At 53.0% G+C, this 17,586-nt stretch overlaps 1 protein-coding gene across 4 annotated transcripts in view; it reads right to left on the bottom strand.

Moving 5' to 3' along the window:
• The window catches only part of SLIT1 (slit guidance ligand 1), a 192,587-nt gene that overhangs the window by 66,794 nt on the left and 108,207 nt on the right, over positions 1–17,586 (bottom strand). For all 4 annotated transcript variants that reach the window (XM_012439394.3, XM_012439395.2, XM_064374018.1 and 1 more), the window contains 2 exons: positions 1,219–1,290; positions 17–88 (listed from right to left, as the gene is read on the bottom strand). In XM_012439394.3, the coding sequence (XP_012294817.2) occupies positions 17–88; positions 1,219–1,290 (144 nt within the window). The remainder of the gene's footprint in view (positions 1–16; positions 89–1,218; positions 1,291–17,586) is intronic.

Genomic DNA, 17,586 nt, shown 5'->3' with positions numbered 1-17,586 from the left:
TCCCTACTTTACTTACAGCACCTCCAGTCCCCGCAGAGCACGGAAGGCCCCTTCCTCGATGCAGCTGATCTGGTTCTTGTCCAGCTGTCTGTGAAGCAAAGGAAGGTTGTAGGGAGAAGGGCACATTGCCTAGAGTAAGGGTGTGCAAACGTTTTGACTACGCGCTCCATTCATTCAAAAGAGGCATGCCCCTAGTCGTTTGTTACGTGTATATGTATCAATCCAAAGAGTAAACATTAGTAAAAACTTAAGTTTTTTTTCTAATCTTCAGTTAAAATCATAAATATAAGTAAAAGTTATGTTCTTCTACTCAACCTTACATATCCCCTGGGGAGCAGGCACCCCCTTACAGACACACACATTTTGGAGACCACCTAGCTGGTGCTGGCAGGTGAAAGAGGAGAGAGTCACAAAGCAGTGGCAGCCAGAGCTGGCAAACAGATTTCAGCCTGAGTGCCAAAGAGGTTGACTAGAGGTGGCTACCTGGAGTGCTGCTGTCAGAGTAAACTGAAGCTTCAAGGTGAGCTCTATGTGAAAGAATGTGGTGACTGATTACCAATGTCTGCCACAGGCGTGGGAGGGAGTGTGTGTGTGACAAGCATACCAGGCGTTTGCCATCCCTGTTGTAGTCAGACCTTGGGGAGGTGGTAAGCCTGGACCAGAATAAATTTGAATAATAATAAGAAGCCATCACATTTAAATAGCATTTGACGAAGTGTATTTACTTCCATGTCTCATTCAAACCTCAGAACAGGCCTGTGAAGTAGATCTTATCATCCCTATTTTCAAGAACAATATATCGAGGCTCAGTGATGTTCACTGACTTGCAGCAGCTTATGTGACATGTAACTAGAAGAGAAGATTCAAACCCAGCTCTCTCAACCCGAATACGAGGCAGGCAGTGGAGGACAAGGGCACAGACACTATGCCATCAAAATGGACTGAGAATATCACTCATGCTGATAAGTTGCTTCACTAGGTCCCCAAGAGCCCCCTCCATTGGCTCTTCACACGAAATCACACCCAAGGGAGAGGCAAGGGCTGCATGTTTCCTCCAACCCCAGATTGTTCCAGAAGACCATGCTGGCACCAGCCCTCTAAGAGCCCAGGTCAGCTCCTTGGCTGCCTGGACCACATGGTTCGGGGGACACCCTGAGGATGCTGCCAGGACTGGCCCTGGAACCCCTGCACCCTTCTCCTTCCCAGGCCTGTACTCACAAATTTTTGAGATCCGTAGCTCCCCGAAAAGCTTTCCTGGGGATGGCCTGAATGGCATTCTCACTCAAGTCCCTGGGAGGATAAAGCCAGAGGGAGAGAAAACACAGATCAGAACAGAGGTTCCTGCAGAGTGCTGTGATGAGTCAGGGAAGCAGGGCAGGTGGGCTGGAGGGCACTGGACCGGCCGCTGCTGCACTCTAGCAACCTAGGACAGTGCCCAGCCCACAGCGGTCACTCAGCAAGCATTTGTTGAATGAATGAATGATGGAACTGGAGAGGCACACCATGTCCTGGAGGGAGGTCAGTCCCCAGCCACCTCCCCTTCTCTGGGCTGGAGGCTTGCAGCTGGAGGGAAGAGCCCGGGACAGCTATGACCAGCCCTGCCAGACCCCACCTGATGTAGTTCAGATATCTGTCCCTGCCCATATCTCATGTTGAATTGTAATCCCTGGTGCTGGAGGTGGGGCCTGGTGGGAAGTGATCGGGTCACAGGAGCTGATCCCTCCTGGCTTGGTGCTGACTTCCGGATGGCCAGTGAGTTCTGGGAGCTCTGGTTGTTGAAGGGTATGGCGTCTCCCCCTCCACTCTCCCTCCTCTTCACTCTCCCATGTCAAGTGCCTGCTCTCCCTCTGACTTCCACCAGGAGTAAAAGCTCCCTGAGGCCTCCCCAGAAGTAGATGCCTATGCTTCCTGCACGACCTGCAGAACTGTAAGCCGTGTCAATCTCTTTTCTTATAAATTACCCAGTCGCGGCAATTCTTGATAGCAACACGAGAATGGCCTAATGCCCACAGAGGTCAGCCCACCGGACCCACAGAGGCTAGTTCAGTCCCCCACGGCATTGTGCAGGGCTGCAAAGCGGCACACAACAGAAGTGCTTCTGGAGGTGGATTGATGACCCATGTCTGCCACCAGGGCAGGAAGAACGGCGCCCTGGGCTGTCTGTGGCGAGTGCGTCTGGGGCTTATGCTCTGTGTCTTATGCGAGCAAGCTGACTCAAGACAGATAGAATTGGCTCCGGTGACCCAGTCAGCCAGTGGCCCACCTAGGCCTTTAACTCCAGGCAGGGCCTGACTCCAAACCCTGTGCTCTTGGGGACTGCAGGCAGCAGGGCACCTCCGAGAGCCTGGGTCACAGGGAGTCAGGAGCACGCTGGGGACTGGGATGACTGAGGACTTCACGCCTCCCCACTAATGCCCTGGTGTGAGGGAGGGGGCACTGTTGGGGCTGCAAATGCTCAGCCTCAGTGAGTTCCAGGCCAGCTTTGGGGCTCTTCCTCACTCCCTGGCAGGTCCTGGCCTCTGACACCAGTCCACCTGCCTCTTGCCTCTCAGCAGCCTCCCTGGCATCCACGGACATGTACCAACGCCCCTTTCCAGGTCAGCTTTTCTTACTCACAGCCACATGCCCCCCACCCCAGGCCAGCACTGCCCTGAGTACTTCCCAGGAGCGTGGCGTGGATACTATCATCATCCCCATTATATAGAGGAGAAAAGGGAGGCTCAGAGAAGCTAGGCGACTTCTTCAAGGTAACCAGGCTGGAGGGTAGTGGCTCCAGAATTTGAATCCAGGCATTCAGGTCCCAGAGCCCCAGCTTGTGCAGCAGCCCTGGGGGCCCATTTCACAGAGGGAACTGAGTTCTGAGTTGTGAAGTAACTGATCTGAGGCTGGACCTGGGCCGCCTGCCTCAGAGCCCTGCCCTAGACATACCAGGGTCCTGAAGGTGAACAACCAGAGGTGGACCATCCTAATGTGGGCCCCAGTGCCAGGCAGTGCCACAGCCCCACCTCCTCCTCCCAGGCCAGGCCTGTGGGCTTTGCTAGTGCCCTTCCTTTCAGCCCCTCACCCCACAGGGTCTGAGAACACAGCCCACAGTCCCCTACCCGCTGCACACTGCCCCTTGAACTGTCAAGGCTGCCACCGCTCTGTCTGGGTTTCCCTGTTGAGAAACCCAGCAGTGTGCTGAGCCCTGAATCGCAAAGGTAGGGGGCAGGTGAGCTAGAGGGCACCAGCTGCTGCTTCACCCCAGCACCTAGGACAGCGCCTGGCCCGCTGCAGCCACTAGGCAAGAATTTGTTGAATGGAGGGATGGATGGACGGATGATGGAACTGGAGAAATGCACCCTGTCCTGGAGGGAGCTCGGTCTGCAGCCACCTCCCCTTCTCTGGGCTGGGGGCTTGCAGTTGGAGGGAAGAGCCTGGGATTCAAGTCCTGGTCCTCCCCCTCCTGGCTGTACATCTGCAAGGTACCTTTTCCCTCCCGAGCCCAGTTTCCTCGTGGACAAAATGGGATAAATAAGAACCTGGCAAAGCAATTGCCCTCCAACCCCCCCAGAGTGGGCACCAACGTCTGTGCGCTCCCTCCCCCAAGCCCGGCCTCTCCTGTCTTGTTCCCCCACAGCCTTCAGAAAAGCAGCCAGGCACCTGTGTCAGAAGGCACCTTGGCACCATCAGTGCCCCTTATTCTTGATCTCTCTCTCCTGGAGAGGAGATGGCTCAAGCCTGCAGCACAGACACAGCTGTCCCTCTTCCAGAGCCGTCCTCCCACCCCTGAGGCATTTCCCCTCCTGCTGGGCAGCTTCCTCCTCCCGCACTCGCCCGCCCCCACCTCCCCTCCCTGCTCTGCACTCAACATCTTTTGTCTTCAATCTTGGTTACTTGTGCTATATCTCCAGCTCCCCTGTGTAGTCTGTCAGTATTCCTGGAGACATTCCCCAAATTCCACCAATTTAGGCTACTCCCCAGAGGGCCCCCAGCAGCCCACTCCCTGCTGCCTGTCTATGCAGCGACTCCCCCAGCCCCATATGTCTTGAGAGGCACATTTCAGTCTTTGCCTGGCTAATCCTGGTTTTCATCTCTTCCTTGCCTAGAGAGCTCCTTGGCTGCTACAACCTCGTCTTAGTCTCTCTGATTCATACATGAAGTTGCTGCCCTGGTGGCTTGATGGTTCTCTTGGACTGTGGACTTGTTCTCTCCGTCTTCCTAAGTGGGGTGCTGCCACTGGGCAGAGTAGGCCGGCAGGGGAATTACTGGATTTGGAGCAGGGCTGTGCAGGTCACACAGGTAAACAAGAGACTGCCCACACTGGGGCTCATGGTCATGCAAGTTCCCCAGTAACCAGGAGCCCAGGCTGACGCGGGGGCCCACACAAAACCAAGCCCACCTTGATGGAGTGCCTGCAGGTACCAGTGGCCGGGCTGGGCTTGCGGATGCAGAGCTAACCACAGGTGCATGGTCTGCCCTAGAGCACTCATGCCCAGAAGAGGCACAGACAGGAAACCAGTGAGGAAACCCTCGATCCTTCACTCCACAAATGTGTACTGAGAGCTGATGGTCTGCTGGGGACCCCCGAAGACTTGCTTTCATGGGGTGCACATGCCAGCTTTCAACAATGGCTGGAGGAGCAGTGCTGCCAAAAAGATGGGAGAGTGCAGAGGAGTGAGTGAGCAATTCTGCCGAGGGAGGGGAGGTGGTCTCTGATCGGATCTTTCAGAGTTGATGCGTCCCAGACTGAAATGGAAAATGAGGAGAGGGTTTTTTTGTTTTGTTTTGTTTTTGGGACAGAATTTCACACTGTCACCTGGCTGGAGTGCAATGGCATGATCTCAGCTCACTGCAACCTCTGCCTCCTGGGTTCAAGCGATTCTCCTGCCTCAGCCTCCTGAGTAGCTGGGATTACAGGCGTCTGCCACCATACCTGGCTAATTTTTTGTATTTTTAGTACAGACGGGGTTTCACTATGTTGGCCAGGCTGGTCTCGAACCCCTGACCTTGTAATCTACCCGCCCCCACCTCCCAAAGTCCTGGGATTACAGGTGTGAACCACCACACCTGGCCAAGAGGGTGTTCTAAGCAGTGGGAAGAGCATGTGTAAAGCCCAGAGACAGGAAGGAACAAGGCAGGCTTGGGGAATCTCATGCGATTTGGTATGACTGGTGTAGGTACATGGGAGGTTGTGGTGGTTAAAATAAGTCTACAAATTCTTTGACATTCCTCCCTTCAAAAGATGGAGTCTCATTCTCCTCCTCTTGAATGTGGGCTGGACTCAGTAACTCACTTCTGAAGAACCGCATGTGATTGAAGCGGTTATGGATAACCTCCGAGACCAGATCATAAAAGACACTGTAGCTCCCTTCTTGTTCCTTCTGGGACTGCTCTCTCTGGGAGAGCCCAGCCCAGGTCATAAGGACAGACAAGCAGCTCTCTGGGGAGGCCCACATGGAGAGGAACTGAGGCCTCCCACCAGCAGCCAGCACAGGCTTGCCAGCCCTGTGAGCAAACCATCATGGAAATACATTCTCCAGCCCCAGCTGAGCCTTCAGATGATACAATCACCCAACATTCTGACTGCAATCTCATCAAGAACTCCAAGCCAGAACCACCCAGCCACCCCCAGAGACTGTGAAATCACGGATGTTTATTGCTTGTTCTTGAAAGCTGCAGTGTTTTGAGGTCATTGGTTACACAACAACCGATGATTCATCCAGGGATGTTTTGAGGCATGACCCTGAGGAAGGGAGGGGCATCCTTAGACTCCAGTTAATGAGCTGAAATCATGTTAGAGACTTGGTTACATCACTTCTCCTCTTTTAGGGCCTCAGTTTCCTCATCTGTCTAATTCATAAGTTGGACCAAAAGATTTCTAAGCTCTTCACCAGTGCAGACCCACCCACCTGCAAGACACATTGCTATGGTGTGAATGATCGTTTCCTCCCAAGAAAGGCATAGGTTGAAACCTAATCCCTAATGTGATGGTATTAGGAGGTGATAGGTCATGTGAGCTCCATCCTTATAACAGGATTAATGCCCTTATGAAAGAGACCCCAGAAAGCTGCCTTGCCCCTTCCTCCATGTGAGGACACAGCTAGAAGATACCATCTACGAAGCAGGAAGCAGTCTTCACCATGCACCAATGCCAGTATCTTGATCTTGGACTTCCCACCTCCTGAACTGTGAGAAACACATTTCTGCTGTTTATAAGCCACTCAGTCTATGGCACTTTTTATTTTTTTAGAGATAAAGTCTTGCTCTGTCATCCAGGCCATAGTGCAGTGGCACAATCATAGCTGTCACCTTGAACTCCTGGGCTCAAGCGATCCTCCCACCTCAGCCTTCCAAGTAGCTGGGACTGCAAGATGCCCTGGGACTACACCTGCTCTACAGGTAGAGACAGGGTCTCACTTTGTTGCTCAGCCTGGTCTCAAACTCCTGGCCTCAAACGATTCACCCAACTCAGCCTCCCAATAAGATATTTTGTTATAGCAGCCAGAACAGACTAAGATACACATCAAGTGAGGTGCTTGCTTGTTTAGGGGATCTGGGGCCCCAGAAAGGAGGTGAGGAAAGTTGCTGGCCATACACCTTCTGAAAGAGGGGCTCTGGGGAGGAGAGAGACACAGCTTCCTGCCTTCGCTGACCCACAGGGACTCAGGGAGATGACAGCATTAAGAGCCAGGTGGCAGCGAGAGGAGTGGCGGCCTGAGGACGTCCCCAGAGTCAGGAAGGCAGGACCTCCAGTGGGACCCTCATCTCAGCCCGGCCGGCCACTCACCCTTTGGCCAAGCCTGGAAAGAAACGCTGGGGCCAGTACTCACGCCCATTCATTATTCCATTTAATCCTCACCACAACCCTGCAAGGAAGGTTTTTTATTCGTATTGATTTGCTTATCGATTTAGACCCAGCCTTGTTCTAGAAAGGCTTTAAGGTGGCTTATAGGGATTTTCAAAACAGCAAGAGAGCAAGAATGAAAAATGAGGCACAGAGAAGAGGAGAAATCAATGGCAGGTACTAAAAATGCATGCCCCGTATGAGCACACGCCAGGCAGGGCTGAGCTGGGCTCTGAGCTTTCTCGCTGAGAGCCAACGAGAAAGGAGAGCCAGTCAGCTCACAGCGCCCACGGGACAGGCATAAGTCTAAAAGGATCAGCTTCTCAGGAGTACAGCTGGCTTGGCAGTAAGATGAGGCAAGAATTTTCCCAGGGGTCTTTATTAAAAATGACAGTGTAGCCTAATCAATAACGCTGGATCCTTATAATAAATGGGATTCGAGAGTCTGTTGCTTATAATAGCATCAAAGTACGATTCAGCAAAAGCAGTTCTATAAGGACTTACACCAGATACTAAGTGGGGAAGAGGAAGAAGGGAGAGGCAGACTCCACGCAGGGTCAGTCTATGCAAAGACGCTGGGGCAAGAGAGTCTCGTATGATGGGAGGAGCAGAGGTTCTAGGAAGCAAGTGTCAGCTGAGAGAAGCCTCACACAGGCCAGGAGAGTGATGGGATAGACCACAGAGGGCTGTGATCCGACCATGTTTTAAGTTAATTAATTAATTAATTTTTTTTGAGACAGAGTCTTGCTCTGTCACCTGGGCTGGAGTGCAGTGGCACAATCTCAGTTCACTGCAATCTCAACCTCCCTGGTTCAAGCAATTCTCCTGCCTCCGCCTCCCAAGTAGCTGGGATCACAGGTGCCTGCTACCAGGCCCAGCTAATTTTTTGTATTTTTAGTAGAGACAGGGTTTCACCACGTTAGCCAGGATGGTCTGATCTCCCAACCTCGTGATCTGCCCACCTTGGCCTCCCAAGATGCTGGGATTACAGGCATGAGCCACCACCCCCGGCCTATTTGATCATTTATTTGCAGGCTGGAGTGCAGTCACTCAATCACAGCTCACTGTACCCTTGAATTCTGAGCTTAGTTGATCCTCCTCTCTCAGCTTCCTGAGTATCTGGGACTACAGGCACATGCTACCATGCCTGGCTATTTTTTTAAAATCTTTTTGTAGAGGCAGGGTCTCACTGTTCTGTCCAGGCTGGACTCAAACTCCTGGGCTCAAGTGATCCTCCCACCTCAGCCTCCCAAGTAGTTAGGAGTACAGGCACAGGCACCGTGTCCAGCTCTGACCATCTTTCAGGCTTTGTTCTGGGGCACCAAAGCTTACAGAGGAAAGACACAACCCCCAGGCAGGCAGACGGCCAAGGGCCAGTAGAGAGATGATGGATGGCCCAAAGCTGGGTGTGGAGCTGCTGCACCCTGGCCAGCCAGCCCACAGCCGGAAGCAGCCCACACTGTTTAAATGAAGACAGGAAAGTGAATTTGGGGCCCCAGGAGAGGCCAGAGGAAAGCAGGTGAACCTTGGAAGCCTCAGGACAATGCAGCCTGATGGCAGCAAAGCAGGCGGCGGAAGAAGCCTGCACCTGCAGAGGGAAGGACCAGGTTCAACTCCTGCTTCTGCCACTGACCAACCATGGGCCTAGGGAAGTTCTGCACCTGAGAGCTTCAGGTGCCCTACTGTAAAATACCTACCACGTGGGACTTTGGAGAAGATTGTGTGAGTTTATGTACTTAAGCTTCTGAACCAGAACCTCCATTTAGCAATATTAAAGAAATGCTGGCTAAGCACAACCCAAGCAACCCGAGGGCTCTGTTGTTTCAAGCTTTCCCACGAGGGGGCGCCAGAAGCATTCCCTGGACCTGGATGCCTAAACCACATCACAAACCAGAACAAAGCTATTCTTTCTTTTTTCTTTTTGCTCCAATTGACTTCCTACCTTGCCAGTACTTGTCTCATCTTTCCCAAATCCTTTTAAAATAAAGTTTGCCATGTTTTCTGCCCCTGGTCTGCGTGGAAACTCCCCAAAAGCACCACCTAAGCCTTTCCCCATCACTTTTCCCGGGACTCTGAGCCGCCTTCGTCTCCCTCAAACCGAGTCATTCCTGCCTGTCCTCCTCCCATGTGTCCTTGTCACAGGCCCTGAAGTGAGGAGATGGCCGGGATGCATCCAGGCAGAATGAGACATCCTGAGAACGGCTGTCCCAGAAGTGGGTGGGATTCGTGGCTGGAAGGACAAACTGCCAAGCCCAGGGCAGCAGGGGTCTGTCCCAGCCTGGGGAAGTGGGGCCAGACAGATGCTCAGAAGGAGGGCACAGGCAGAACAGTGACAAGGGCACCATGGCAGATCCCCAGAGCCGGACCCAGGACAGTGCTCGGGAGATACAGGGCTGGGACAGATGCTGAGACAGGGGATGAGATCCCGGCTTCTGACAAGCACCCTGGGGATGCCGGGATGCTGGTCCAGTGAGCACTGATTGGGAGGCGAGGGTGCAGAAGACAAAGCCCACAGCTGGGTGTCACAGGGGAGACTTGGGTCCACCCACTTTAAGCATGTGGTCTTGGGCAAGTCACGTAACATCTCCGGCCTCAGTTTCCTCATCTGCAACATGGGGATGGAAAGCGGCACTTACGTTGCAGGATCTGATGGGAGAGGCGCCCCTGCCTACTTCCTCACCTCTGCTGACATTCCTTCAGTTTCCCAGACCCTTCCAGCCACCCACAGGACCTGTGCACTTGCTGTGGCCTCTGCCTGGAATACTCTTCCCTCACCAGCACCCAGGAGACGCTATTCATCCTTCACACCTCGGTCTACAAACACTTGCCCTGAGCCCGAGTCAGCTGCTCCATCTGCAACAGCCTCCCAGCACCCTGCTTTCCTTTTCAGCACCAACCCAGGCTTGTAATAAAATACAGGTGCACTGCATGTGATGAAGTACTGACTCTTGGTGAATGTCCATCTCTCTCTCCAGACCATAACCTTCTGCCAGACACTTTCCTTCACTTCCCCTTGCACCCCGGCACATTGCAGGGACTCAGTAATTTTTAGCCGAATGAACTAAAATGCATCCTTACATGAGTCCCCTGCTCTAATCCCTCTGGCATTTCCCTGGCCAAAACAAGGAGTTAGGACCAGCCAAGGCGGAGGCAGGGGCTCGGGGCCAGACAGGCTGGCTCTGCAGTGAGAGACCACAGCTCCTCAGCTGTGCTGCAGCTACTTGTACCTGCTCTGCCTAACCAGGCTGCAGACCCAGTGAGATGCAGGCTCAGGAGGGGAAGGCAAGCATGAGCAAGCACTTGTTATCGTGGATGACATTACATCAACCGTGCCTCTGCCCTTCACACATCCTTCGGGGTAATAAAACTAAACACCCTCGAGTGGTTCCCAGCTTGCACCAGCTCAAGGCAAGGGTTCTGCAGGCAAAGCCTGAACCCCATCGCCAAGATCAAGGGCCCCAGGAGGCAAGCTCCACCAAAAATAGCTCCTACTCCACCTGGAAGCATCCAGCAACCCCAGCTGGTTGCCCTCCCCTGAAGAGAAGGGGGCTGCCAGGTCCACACTCTGACTTGGCACCATCCCCAGGCACCCCGCTCTGGCTGTCCCTCCTCTTGCACACTCTGCCAATCCCCCCACCCTCTACCAGGGCTGGGGAGGCAGGGGCTGGGGAAGCTGAGGTCAAGACCCCATGTTCTGGCTGCTAATCTGCCTTCACGCTCTAACCTGATTGGTCCCTGCTGGCAGCCCAGCCTCTAAGGGGATTAGCAGTGGGGGTGGGGGTGGGAGAACACAGGGAGCCGCTGGGCACCCGCCAAGGATGGACTGGGCTCTGGGTTCTTGCTGCCCACTCGGCTGCCACTGCAGGGCGCAGGCCTTACTTTGTCTGCCTTTCATGCCACATGGAAGCTTTGGGCAGCCTGGCTTGTCCCCTCAGCCCCCTGCAGCCTGAGTGGTTACCCTGAACCAGGGCAGCCCAAGGGTTCCAGGGTACCTCATCTGTGGGCTTAGATCCTTGTCAGAAGATAGTTGGATTAAGAACTCAGGCTCTGGCCTCATACACATCTTTTTTCTTTTTACTTTTTTTATTTTTTTAAGATAGAGTCTCCCTCTATCACACAGGCTGGAATGCAGTGGCATGATCTCAGCTCACTGCAACCTCCGCCTCCCGGGTTCAAGCAATTCTCTGCCTCAGCCTCCTGAGTAGCTGGGATTTCAGGCACCTGCCACCACACTCAGCTAATTTTTTTGTATTTTTAGTAGAGAGGGAATTTTACCATCTTGGCCAGGCTGGTCTCTAACTCCTGACCTTGTGATCCACCCACCTCGGCCTCCCAAAGTGATTACAGGTGTGAGCCACCATGCCAGGCCTTTTTTTTTTTTTTTTTCTGAGACAGAGTTTTGCTCTTGTTGCCCAGCCTAGAGTGCAGTTGCATGATCTCAGCTCAGCACAACCTCCACCTCCCGGGTTCAAGCGATTCTCCTGTCTCAGCCTCCTAAGTAGCTGGGATTACAGGCATGTGCCACCACACCCAGCTAATTTTGTATTTTTAATAGAGACAGGGGTTTCTCCGTGTTGGTCAGGCTAGTCTTGAACTCCCGACCTCAGGTGATCTGTCCGCCTTGGGATTACAGGCGGGAGCCACTGTGCCCGGCCTCATGCGTATCTTCTAACTCCCAAGCCTCAGTCTTCTCATGGTAAAATGAGAATAATTATCACACAGCTTAACCAAAGCTGAGTGTGTGTCAGGATTGGCAGAGTTGACTGCAATAGCCAAACTTTAATAATTGTCTTTTGGGCTCTGTAGGCAGGAGGAGGGAGGGTCAGGGCCTGGGAGTCAGGAGGCTGAGGCTCAAGGCCACCAACTCACTCCAGGACCTCCAGCAGGACCACAGTTAGTTCCCAACATCTGCAACGATACTGACCTCCCAGGGATGCTGGGAGCATGGGATTGCGTGCTGTGTGTGTCACACACTCAGCATGCCCACTGGTCACTGGTGCCAGCACAGGGCGGCCTCACACGGCTGTTATCAGTAAGTGGCTGCCCAGGACTCCAGTGCAGATAACTCAGCAAGCGAGTCCCTGCCACCAGTGGACCGGCAGCAGCCTTGTCACTGGGAAGTCTGTTGGAAAAGCAGATTTTCTAGGCCCCAACTCCCAAGTCTGAACCTGCATTTCAGCAGGATCCCTCAGTGACTCAGGTGCACACTGAAGTCTGAGAAGTGCTGCCTCCAGCAGAGGAAAGGTGTAAAATGGTTTTTTTTTGTTTGTTTTTTTTTTGTTTTTTGAGACAGTCTCACTCTGTCACCCAGGCTGGAGTGCAGTGGCGCAATCTTGGCTCCCTGCAACCTCCACCTCCCAGGGTTTTAAGCAATTCTCTGCCTCAGCCTCCTGAGTAGCTGGCATTACAGGTGCATGCCACCACGTCTGGCTAATTTTTGCATTTTTAGTAAAGAAGGGGTTTCACCATCTTGGCCCAGCTGGTCTTGAACTCCTGGCCTCATGATCCAAACAACTTGGCCTCCCAAAATCCTGGGATTACAGGCGTGAGAAAATGTTTTAATGTCCCCAGCCGGAGCTAAAGTAAACTAGATTATAACCTTTTTACCGGTTAGCATTTGAAAGCAAGTGGGCAGAGGTGTCAACTCTGTCAACTCCTATTCTTTGGGGGCTGAGCTGGGGGAGACTTGAACATAGACACCCCTAGTGAGTGGAGAGAGGGAAAAGCAGCTACCAACCTTCAGCTGCAGCTCACTGAGGTCCACCTTCCCAGGAACAGACAAGGCCCTCACAGGTTGGGGAGCAGGGACCAGACGCTACATTTGTCCCAGAGGCCCTTTCTGCATTCCTGCTCATCTGCACGGAAGATGCCTGAGGGCGTGGGTGAGGAGCAGGTGTGGAGCTCCCGGGTGAATCAGCTCCAGCACTCACAGCAGAGGGAACCTTGGCATCTCCAGCCCAGGCAGGAGGTCAGGAGTCCCAGCTCTGGCTCTCTGCTCAGGACAGGGAATGGGAGACAGACTCCTAAGGGCCGTGTGTGCTCCAGGTCCCTGCCGCAGGATGGCCTGGCAGGAGGGAGTCTACCAATGCCTGTGGATGGGATGCTGGGATGCACACACTCCTCAGAGATACTCCTGGGATCTCGCTGGACCATCCCCGCCTTTGTCTCTGCCCATCCCACCTCTCTTTAGATCCTACGCCTCCCACCTAGCAGGGGAACTAATTCTGCAGAGCCCTCCCTGCCTGCTCTCTCCGGCCATGAAACAACACTCAAGTTCTGCACACCTACCCTGCATGCACACTGCACATGTGCGCGCCTGGCTCCAGCTCAGGGACTAGGTCTAATTCACCTTCAAGGTGGCTTCTGGTGAGCATTTGATCATAAGGACCTGAATCATGCTGCCTTGGGCCTCAACTCAGAGACCAGAGCTTTGTCCACTCACAAACCTCGCCAAGATCTAGAGACCCAGGAGGCAAGCTCCACCAAAAGCAGCTCCCACTCAGCCTAGAAGCATCCAGCAACCCCAGCCGGCCGCCCTCCCATGAAGAGAAGGGGGCTCAGGTGCTCCCAGAAGATGCAAGTAGAAAGCTTATCAGTCGGCTGATTCTCAGTGTGAATCTCTGTTACATCTTCTCCAGAAGTCAAGCTTGGGTAGGGACCAGGGCAGGGGCCAGGGTACCAAGGAGACCCAGCAGTGGTATCAGAGACCATACTGGTGCAGTGAAGGGAGAGTGGGTCCCGCTCACCATAAGCCCAGTTTCCTTTAAACTGGTGCCCCACTTCTCCAGCTTGTCAGAATACAGACTGGAACCAGGGGCACTGGCTCACACCTATAATTTCAGCACTTTGGTGGGCTGAGGTGGGAGGATGGCTTGAGGCCAGTTAGAGATCAGCATGGGCAACATAGTGAGACCCCATCTCTCTAAAAAGTTTAAAAATCAGCCGGGCATGGTGATGCATGCCTGTAGTCCTAGCTACGCAGGAGGCTGAGGCAGGAGGATCGCTTGAGTCCAAGAGTTCAAGGTTACAATGAGCTTTGATCACAACACTGCATTCCAACTTGGGTGACAGATGAGACTCCGTCTCTTAAGAAAACATCACACAGGACAGGACAGATCCTGGGCGCTGCCTTTGCCACTTCCTCTAAGCCTGGCTGCAGTCCTTTGCATGGTGAGTTCCTCTTCCTAATCCTGGGTGCTCTCCTGCCCCCTCTCCTCTGCAATGACTGCCATGAGCCAGACCAGCTGGAGTGGATGGCAGGGTCATCAGATCAGCGAGCTTCCACAAAGGAAGCCTCAGGGCACAGCAGCTAGTGTGGGAGTGGAGTCCTGCAGCCTGGATTCAAAACGAAGCCCAGCACCAACTGGTGCCTCTCTGGGTCTCAGTTTCCTTTTCTGTAACATAAGATTGTAGGAGGAGACTGGCACACAGCGGGTGACAATCAGTTGTATTAGTTGTATTGTCCGTGAGGCTTCCAACTACTAAATACTGAGCAAGTATTGCCGCTACCAAGTACAGAGCGGTTATAGCTCTGCGGCTCTGAAGAAATGACTACTCCCTCTGCTTTACCAGCTCTCCCACTCCTAAGAGGATGAGAAGATTCATGGAATTAAAGCTCACATATGCTCTGTGAAGTCTGGAAATTTTTTTTTAAATATTGAACCACAGGCCAAGCACAGTGGCTCACGCTTGTAATCCCAGCACTTTGGGAGGCCAAAACAAGAGGCTCATTGGAGCCTAGGAGTGTGAGACAAGCTGGGCAACGTAGCAAGACCTGGTCCCACAAAAATGTTTTAAAATAATCATCCAGGCGTGGTAGCGTGCCTGCAGGCTCAGCTGCTCACGAGGCTGAGTTGGGAGCACTGTTGAGCCAAGGAGGTAGAGGCTGCAGTGAGCTGTGATCACGCCACTTCACTCCGGTCTAGGCGACACAGTGAGACCCTGTCTCAAAAATTTTAAAATAAATAAAATGTGGAAGAGCCAATATGGTCCCGGGGAGCTCCTGGTGTCCAAGTTCCTGCAGGGGTTTGGGGGCCTGACACCATGGATGGTGGGGTCTGAGTTTTGCCCCTTATTGATCCCATCTACATTTCCTGAGCACCCAGCACGTCCCAGGTCCCATCAGCTGGAGAGGTGCCCCCCTCCCCTGCCCACCTCGAAGCTACAAACCCTCCTGAGGCAGCCCCTCCCTCCAGCACCACCAGAGTTAACGTTGCAGAAGCCTCATCAGGCAGAGGCACGAAGCTGCCTGGGACGCTCCTCCATAAAAGCACCAGGGTAACATTTGCTTGAGCTGGGCTGTTTGCTGTGCAGCTACTGAGCACGCGTTCTCACAATGGAGATATCAGGGGCACACCCCACAAGGCAGCCCCACGTTGAAGCGAAAGTTCGGTCCTGCCAAGGAACAGCAACACAGAGGCTGAGTCCCACTCAGCAGCGAGAGGCACAGGGTGCGCAGGAGACACAACCAGCTTCATCCTTCAACTCTGCCAACAGCAAGTGGCAGGCATGAGTCCCAGACACCAGGGCAAGGGCACAGCAGCAGGCAATGAGGGCAGATGAAGCAGGCAGAGGAATACAGGCCCCTCTGCATGTGAACACCAGGGCAAGGCCTCCACACTTACTCAACACCAGGTGCTGAGCGCGAGACGTTGAAGGCCCCTGGAGACCTGCTAATCCTTGCCGGCGATGCAGCAGGGAGCGTGAGAGGCAAGGCTGCTGTCCCCAGGCACTTACAAGGAACAGTTAGGACCAGTGACTTCAGAGGTTCCCGGGCCAGATACACAATGGCAGGGGTAAGGGAGGTGGCCCAGGAGAACAAAGAATTGATGTATGGAGGAAAGGACATGAGCTTTGGAGCCAGACAACCCTGGGCTTGACTCCAAGTCCCATCATTCACTGCCTGTGTGACCTTGGGCAAGTTATTTAACCTCTCTGAGTTCGGTTGCTCATGGGTAGAGGAGGGTTAATCACAGCCCCCTCTTCTGAGTTGTGAGGGTTAAATACCACATGTGCCACTTATACAAAGCTCAAAATAGGCAAAACTAATCTGTGCTGTTGGAAGTCAGAACTGTAGTTACTTGGGATGGGGGGAGCAGGGATTCGTGGCTGGAAGGAGGTACAGGAGGCTTCCGGGTACTCGTGATGTTTTACTTCTTGATCCAGTTCTGGTTCCATGAGAGTGTTCACTATGTGAAAATGTGGTGAGTGGTACACTCATTGGTACACTTTTCAGAATATATGTTATACTTCAATTAAAAGTTTTAAAAAGTAACACGGGAAGTGCTGATTCTAGCACCTGGTGCTTTGTAGGCATTCAACAAATGCCAGTGCCCTCCCTCCCCAGTCCCTGCTGGAGGAGACAAATGGGGAAAAAAATCTGCCAAGTGACAAATACGCCAAGATGCCAGGCTCACAACTGTAAGCAGTGGGGAAACTCCCAGGCCGAGAGGAAACTGCAGAGGACAGTGTGGCAGAAACAATCCCCAGTCAACAGTGATGAGGGAGCAGGGCCAGCTTCCAACAGACAGAGGTGGAGACTCCAAGAGGTGGAGGTGGGAAACGGGCACCGTGCAGACGTGAGCATCTGACTCTGCCAGGTGAAGACGCTGCATCTTCCAGAGTCTCTAATACAGCAGCGCCAGCTCAGGTTCTGTGTCTCCCTGAAGAACAGGCACAGTGCCCTGCTCCAGGACGAGACTTCCAGGTCAGGGGGTAAAACTGCAGGAGCAAGGATCTGGGAGAGCCAGGGCTGGAGTGTGGGAAATAGGCCAAGGGAACAGCCATCAGAGAAGGTCCGAATGCCTTCTCTGCCTTGTTGCAGGAAGCAATGAGGGCAGTCTTAAGGATACGTTATAAAATAGAGTGAGAAAACAGAAATCAGAGAAGTAAAAACATAAAGACAGAAATAGGTGGAAATATCAAACAAGAGAGAAGAGCAGCCTACGAAGCCCTTTGCATCTGCTGTCAATGGGCCCTGAGCTTCTCACAGCCGAGGGTGACTGCCGAGACTGGTGTCTTACACAATTTGCCAAGTCTATGGACAAACCACCTTGGGAGTAGAGTGGCCTTTCCTGGGTCTTAAACCAAGCACAGAGGCCTCCCACAAATCTCTATAAAGAGGAGACCGTAGGAGATGGTTTACCACAAGGAGGTCCACCGCTACCCCTGCCAAAAACAGAGATGACTGTAGGAGAGAAAAGTAAGACCTTCACTGGCATCCCTAGCGGGGGCCCAAGGACATTCAGCCACACTGTCCAAGTCACACAAAGCTAAGTCACAGACCAGCTAATTCTGCAAAGGATCAATCTGCTAAATTTTTTGTTTCCTTTAACAGTTTGGTTTTAGTTGGGCAGTTTCCCATTGCTCTTCACAATAGCCTTTTAAGGACAGTCGGATTGCCGCACCCCAGCCTCTTCCTGTAGGAAGACCCCAAGCTCCACCATTCATCTGTAGGAAGAGGCTGGGGTGGGTTCACTACAGTTCAAACACCTGGAGTGTGGCAGGGACAAATGGAATGGTTCTTAAACTGCTCTAATAAAGACAAAATGCAAACCAGTCGACTCACACCAAATAGTTAAAAGAAGTGTGTCAATTTGATGAATTGGTCATTTGACAAATTGGCCATTCCATGAATTGACTTTTGGTAAATTGGCTTTTAGCAAAAATGACACTTGGCAAATTGGTCTGCTTCTGTCACAGCAATGTGTTTCACAGGGTAATTACTCACACGCTCCCAGGCCGGGCTCATGGCCTGGTAC

This window comes from Aotus nancymaae, unplaced genomic scaffold (assembly GCF_030222135.1).
Source record: "Aotus nancymaae isolate 86718 unplaced genomic scaffold, 86718_ANA_hifiasm-v0.15.2.pri h1tg000010l, whole genome shotgun sequence".
Classification (NCBI taxonomy): domain Eukaryota; kingdom Metazoa; phylum Chordata; class Mammalia; order Primates; family Aotidae; genus Aotus; species Aotus nancymaae.
This window is presented reverse-complemented; position numbering and strand designations above follow the sequence as displayed.